General features: G+C 40.5%; 1 protein-coding gene across 1 annotated transcript; it reads left to right on the top strand.

Moving 5' to 3' along the window:
- The first annotated feature begins 680 nt into the window (after positions 1-680).
- Positions 681-5,757, top strand: LOC144770876 (trypsin-like). The gene is made up of 5 exons (XM_078655668.1): positions 681-818; positions 1,780-1,939; positions 3,566-3,819; positions 4,421-4,557; positions 5,589-5,757. The coding sequence occupies exons 1-5, from the start codon at positions 779-781 to the stop codon at positions 5,736-5,738; spliced, it is 741 nt and encodes a 246-aa protein (XP_078511794.1). The 5' UTR covers positions 681-778; the 3' UTR covers positions 5,739-5,757.
- Positions 5,758-7,332: the final 1,575 nt, after the last annotated feature.

Here is a 7,332-nt window from a genome sequence, read left to right as displayed (position 1 = left end):
GCTGTGCTGTATGGTTGAAAGCTAAAAAGAAAGTGATATCACCCTACCAACATTGACCATGCATTGCACTTTTTGTAACTTTGTTCTTCTATATTCAGCCCTGTTGCTCAGCAGTCACACCGTTGTACAGCATGGGTAGACACATTGGCTTTCTCAATGCATGTTTTAAATGTATCAACTATTCTTGAGTTATGTGTTGTATATATATTGTAATATGTAACGATAACAAAAATGCTAAATTTTGATCTATATGCATGTCTTCTAATACCAGTTTTCAGTGGCAGGTATTTGAGAGTCAGACATTCAATGTAATATTGTGGAATATTGAGTGATGTGTTTTGGATAACATTATGAACAGCTGAGCCTTGATCTAACTCTTATTCCACAATTTAGTACTTTACTACATTACTTTTTAGACTTACAGGAGACCATGGGTTCTCTTCCTTTCTCTTGGTGCACGTGTTGGGTTCTGCCGTGCCCAGTTCTCACATTCAGTGCAGCTCCTCTGTGGATGGTGAGCGCCTGGTGTGCTGTCACTCAATTGTGATTAAATGAAGGACACATTTTGAGTGAAAAACATACGACTAATCATTAACCTATTGATCTTGTTCTTCTATTAACTTCAGTACATTAGTCGCATTTTCTTTCCATACCATCACCTGCTTCACATAAAAATAGAAGTAGCCTTGGATAGAAGCAGATAAAGCTGTGTCTGGCTGGGTATAAATATCCGGCTCTCCATCAGAGAAGTCACTCTGCGAGCACTCACAGGACAACCATGAAGTTCCTTCTGATCTGTGCCCTCCTGGGGGCTGCTGGTGAGTTTGCATTACAGCACATGTCACTGGGGTAGATAACTTCATCAATCCACTCTGAAAAGGCAGTTTTGTTTCCCCATTTTGGTGGAGGTTAATTTTCCGAATCTGCAGCTCACCAATGTCCAGGAGATTTAGAATTGCTATTCTCAATGGCCCATTTCACATTTCTGTAAATATGTTGATGTGGGTAGATCACGACTCACCAAGTGGAGGGTGGAAGTCAAATTTGACAGTCTGCAGATCACTGATGTGGGTCAATAGCTACATATCAGAAATTATCGAGATCCAACTCTGTGTACATGGACAGAAAACTGACACCCAATGCAGCACACATAGAAAGAAGAAAGAAAGGAGAAATAAAGATATTTCTCCTCTTTACACTTCCTTGGGGAGGTATACAGTTTTTATACATTCCCAGGTTTACAGATCCTTGTCATTCTGGAAATGAGGCAAAACCCATGTGTGTTGCATGGGAAAACCCAGCGCAACGTCCATGGAATGCCCGCCTGCTGCAGTGTAAGGCAATGCAGCAACTTGCGCTGTGTTGCCTTACATCATATCTACGAGGCCATGAAAAGCCATACTCTTTGCCTCCGGAGCATAAAAAAAAGTGATGCACCGGTGGCACATGGGGCTTGTAAATATGCTCCTAAGTTGCTATGACACACCCATTCCAAAAAAACATATTGCTTTGAGATCTTTATCCCATTAGAGAGTGAACTTCAGTCAGATTTTCAAATTGATCAACAAATATGCAAATTATCTCTACTAACATTTAACTTTTACAGATCTTTCTCACACATTTTTATCCAGCAGAATCTGATATTTAAGAAAAGTGTGTTAGCATTTTGATAATTTAGAATTTGTTCTTATTGCTGATGTTGGTGATGGGGTATGTGTCACCCAATGGATTATTTTTTTAATTAATCCACCTTCAGTGTCTTTCTTACCTCTCTTTCAGCTGCTTTCCCCATTGATGATGATGATAAAATTGTTGGGGGCTACACTTGTGGGAAGAACGCTCTTCCCTACCAGGTGTCCCTGAATGTCGGCTACCATTTCTGTGGTGGGTCACTCATCAACAGCCAATGGGTCGTGTCGGCTGCTCACTGCTACCAATCGTAAGTTCACTTAAGTTCAGCTATGCATGCTATTCGCTGCGGTATACACTCAGTGAATTCATCTTGCAAGAAAGCAATCACCCAAGCTGAATGTAAGCCAATTTCAGTTCCATTAACAACAGCAGATCCTCGCCTGAATGACCGATCTAGATTATACTTAAAAGCAGCACATCTGGCAGATGCCCCATGAATGAGGGCAGGAAGTACTTTTGTTTTATAGAGTATCTAGGAAAAGGCGGGTAAACCCAATGTTTGTTATTAAAATAATACAATTCAATTAGTGACCTACAGCTGCTCTGTTATTTATTTGGCTTTGAGCCATGTCAGCTGTTTTCTATTACAACCTGGAACCTTTGAGCATGTGCTTCGGGACAGCCAATAGTTGAAAATATGGGTACAATTATTCAACCTAAACTTGGGAAGCTTCCATATTGACCATATTAGTTCATGTGTAAAGTCAACGGTTTAACCAAAAGTCTTTTCATGTCTTAAAAAGTGTCTTTAAGCCCTCCGGTAAGAATTGGTTTTAATGGGCATTTTTTGGCTGCTCCTGTGCTTGTGGGCTCTTCATTGTTGGTAAAATGGATGCCAATGCTTGTGTGCCCCCTTCTGTAATACCCATTGCACACATCCACTTTTCATGACTCGACAGTGGAATGGAAGCAGAGAATAATTGTGTATAAACCTTGGGACCTAAAGGATGTAGTGGTGCCATTCAAGTCAGAAGAATTCATTAGATATGAACATATATAACTAATACTGTTGTATGGTCAACAATGTCCAGACGAGGACACCGAGTGACATCAGTCCAGACTCCAGATGGCAATACATCAAATCTGACCACCTCACTAGCAGGTTAATGAGCCGATCAGAGAAGCATCGTTTGTGCGCCCTCCCAGCAGATTGTTAGCTACAGCCAATGGGTTTTTTTCTGAGAACTTGGTAGTTTCAGATTGTTCCCTATACAAAACATGATGCCATACAGTGCTCACACATATTACAAAATATATATCAGCAGACCCCAAGGCAATTAGTTATAAAAGGCCTTTGTCCAGGTTTCTATTGTTGAGGCAATCACTGACAAACTGGTGAGAGAACAATAATAAGGCTTTCAAAGAGAGCAGTAAGTTTTGATAGCAGGTGATCAGAGTCTGACAGGCAACTGAGGACTCAATCTCCTGTCATGGATACAAGTGAGCTTGTTCTTGTGATGGGTGACAGACAGTAGAAGCAACCCCTGCTGCACAATTGGTAGTTATGCCTCTGCAAATGGGGAGCCAGAGCAGGCTGCAATGGGTACTTTCTTGGGGCTCCCAATAGAACATTGATGTTTTATAAAAAAAAGTCTCAAGCACTTGTCATTGTGTGCAAGAGGTATAGTACTGAAGAGACATGCACTAACCCTTGATATGCTTTCTTCTCAACCCCTTAATGTTCACATCACAAACAAGCACCATGAACCAGGAGGGGGGTGAGGCTTGCTCTTACCTTATAAAGCAACATACCTGGGTGAAAATATAGAAATAGAAGAAATATTTTCATGCCAACTAAATGATTTAACGTATAAAATAGCTGCTTTGTCTATAAAGAATTAAAAGGCAATATTTAATTTGGTTCTTGTTCCAGACGTATCAATGTGAGACTTGGGGAGCACAACATTGCATCAAATGAAGGAACTGAACAGTTCATTGATTCCACCAAGGTCATCAGACATCCCAACTACAGCTCCAGGAACCTGGACAACGACATCATGCTGATCAAGCTGTCCAGAGCCGCGACTCTCAACAGCTACGTCAAGGCCGTCGCCCTCCCGTCAGGCTGTCCTGCATCTGGAACCCAGTGTCTGATCTCAGGATGGGGCAACATGTCCGGCAGTGGCTGTAAGTAGTCAATGAGCCACGGATTTATCTTTAACAAGAACTTCAGGTGGGGGGTGATGTGCATGTCACTCATGAATGGCAGGTCAGTACCTTACTGGTAATTTATTAAAGCAATGCTTGGGCTAAATTGGATCCCAGAGCAGTCTCATGTTGTTGATCACCAGTTCCAATTAAGTGTGATCAACATGCAATAGAAGGTTTTTAGTCTTTAATTGAGAAGTCCCTTCACCTGTTAGTTGTCCGGGTAATCAATGCCACCCTACACTAGCAAATAATATATGACAGGAAAGCAAAATAAAAATAATAATAATTAATGTCTTTGTGTACAGCATTTCTGCTGGTTCTAAGCTCTCCCAAAAGGATAGAGGAAATGGAGAAAAAGGGAAACAAAATTTCCTACACTTCACTGTAATGCACAATATCAAATCTGAAGGTGTCTGCAGAAGGCATCTTATCTACTTGATTGTTTTCTTGTTCAGTTATAATTCTCATTATAATTTATAGAATCCAAAAGAATACATTAGGACCCGTGTTGTTCAGTTCAGAAATTGTTATATTTCTATTGCCAACATCAATTTATTTGTTTTCCACTTTTCCTCAGCAAACTACCCCAACACCCTGCAGTGCCTGAATGCCCCAATCCTGACCACCAGCCAATGCACCAGCTCCTACCCGGGACAGATCACCAACAACATGTTCTGCGCAGGTTATATTGAAGGCGGAAAGGACTCTTGCCAGGTATGTGACAGGCTAAGGTATTTCACACGTCATCAGTGCAGCATCTTTAACACAGTGCACATCATGGTTGGATCTGTAGTAGATCCAGCTCATTGGAATTGGAGTAATAACCAATTGATAGACAGGACTGGATAGCGGGTAAACTATTAAATCAAAATAAAATAAAATATCAAAAAGATAGCAAAACTCAAAGGAAATATTCAAAACTTATTTATCCGTCTCTCTAAGTAATTGTCCCCTTCCAGCCACAGTAAAATAATAAGCTAGAGTTCAGATCTTTTCCTCATTTCTCTTGATTTTGTTCAGACCATCTCTCTCTTTATGCCTCTTCCTATCCTTCAGGTTGTAATCACATTGCCTCACTGCTACCATGTGCCCCACTGCCTCCTCAGTACTGGAAAAGGTCGTTCTTGACTTTATCTCTTTCATCCCTGCAGTACCTTTAAAATCATTTAGATGCCCTATATTCTAAGAGCTGAAGAGAACCCCTTTAACATTCCTGTAAGGCCAGTATCACAGTAACACAGGGCACTAGCACCGCTAACTGGTTTCCCAAACTAGACACAATACTGTTGTATGTTGGCTTATGTCTCAAGCATCTTGGGGACCCTATTGTGATATAGTCTGCAATCAAATCAACATGCTTTCCGAATAAATGCATGCATAGACCGAGGAAAAATTAATTATTAAAATGTGCCAATTGCATCACACATCAATTATGGGAAATGATTGGGTTTCCATGCAGTATGCTATGCCACATGAGGTGGTGTTTGGTACAACCCTTAAGAAAAGTGCATTTGGCTAAAAAGGGATTTAACAACTAAAGCAATGATAACTATTTCAGAACACATACAACAGAATATTATGCTAACAGCCATTAATCACACATGATGAGAGCTATACGTTGTGATTTCTTTATTGTGTTCCTTCAGAGTACTGCAATGAGGTTGACTTTATTGCATGCATTAGTCTCCGGTTGCACATTGTATTCTCAATTCAACCATCTCTGAACATGGCCTTCTTTCTTTCAGGGTGATTCCGGTGGCCCAGTGGTCTGCAATGGTCAGCTCCAGGGTGTTGTCTCTTGGGGCATTGGCTGTGCTCAGAGGAACTACCCAGGAGTTTACACCAAGGTGTGCAACTACGTAAACTGGATTCAGAGCACTGTTAATTCAAACTAAGAACATTTCCTACCTGAGATGATGCTTACAGAATTTGAATTCTTGATTTGACAGTGTACTGCTGTGGGGGAGAAATAAATCATGGAATAAAAACTGAAGTGTATCTATTTTCTTTTATCTAGTCCTTCCTGCACATAAATTGATTACATTAATTCAAATATACCCTCCAGGCAAAACAAGCAATGGCAAAGTCCATAGGCCTCTAACTTTATATGTGGAAGTGCTTCTTCACTGATTGGTGAATTTGTCTGAGCGTAAAGACTAATGGAAGAATGGTAGGTGAATGTATGGATGAATGAATACAGAGATGAATCAATAAATTATTGATTGGATGGATGACAGAATAATGAGTAACTTGATCCTGGGATGAATGACTGGAATATTGAGTTCATTCATGAGTGAGTGAACAGCATTAGGCCAGCCCTCTCCTGCCACATCAAACACACTGGTCTCAGACAACCATGAGCTCCCTCATCATCTAACAGTTTAAGGAACATGACTAGTTCTGTGACTGTAAGTGCCAAAAGGACAACCTTCATCTCTCATAAATCATTCCTACCAGAATTTTTACAAAATGCTGATTTAGGTTCCAAGTAAAATAAACAGAATGGCTCCCAGAGCCATGCCATTTTTTAGCAGATAATCCACTGATGTGCCGGCCAGCATCAAGACCAAATCCAGGAACCTATGGCACCAGAAGGTTCTGCCTCGGTGCGGGGGATGTCCGCTGCTTACTGTGGACTGACCACATCTATACTCAGAGGTTCCGCACATCCTGGTAACAAAGTGAAAGGGAGAGTCCTGTGACTGCATATGTCAAAAATACTACCTTCAGCATTTATAACTCGTTTCTTACAAAATTGTCAATAAAATGTGACCTACCTTCTGAAAAAACTCAGAATGCGTACCAGACTCTGCATCCTTTAGCAAATTTGAGTGAATCCTGCTACCTCTGTAAAGTCCAAATCTTGTCCAAATCGAAGATGAGAGGGCACCAGAAGGTTCAGCAGGATCCATCCACTGGCAGCCTGGGCTGCAGTTAATCAAGTGCCAGAAAAGTCATCTTCTCATTTAATGAATAACCACAGCTATATTTAAAGATTCTGCACTTCATAGATACAAAGTTAAAAGTAGCAGTGAAATCATCGCTCCCTGATAGATGCCATAAAATCTCACCGCATTGTAGAATGAGAAGGACTCCAAAAATGCATATGGTAAAAGGGAGCTCTACCAGAGGCTAGTCTAAATCAGCAAACAAAGGATGGGTCACTTGGCTACACTGAATATGGTAGACAAATATCTAATTAAATTTTATAGGAAACTTAATGTGCTATTCTAAATTTGGGGCCTATTGGATAATGTTCCGCCTTGGGGAATCGAAAATGTGCATGTGGGTTTTTTCAGATACTTTCATCAAGGAACTACCAATGAAAGGTATGCCACAAGATCAGTTTAGAGCCAGTGCATCAAAAACATGTTTCTTTTTGTTGCAATGTCATAAATATGTAGACATTACTTCAACTCCTGGAAGCCGATAATTTCATACTTTGCTTTTTGCCTTGAATGTAAATGTGCAAATACTTATATTTAGCTT

Source organism: Lissotriton helveticus, chromosome 7, assembly GCF_964261635.1.
Source record: "Lissotriton helveticus chromosome 7, aLisHel1.1, whole genome shotgun sequence".
NCBI lineage: Eukaryota > Metazoa > Chordata > Amphibia > Caudata > Salamandridae > Lissotriton > Lissotriton helveticus.
The sequence above is the reverse complement of the archived record's forward strand: the minus strand, read 5'-3'. Positions and strand labels throughout refer to the sequence as shown.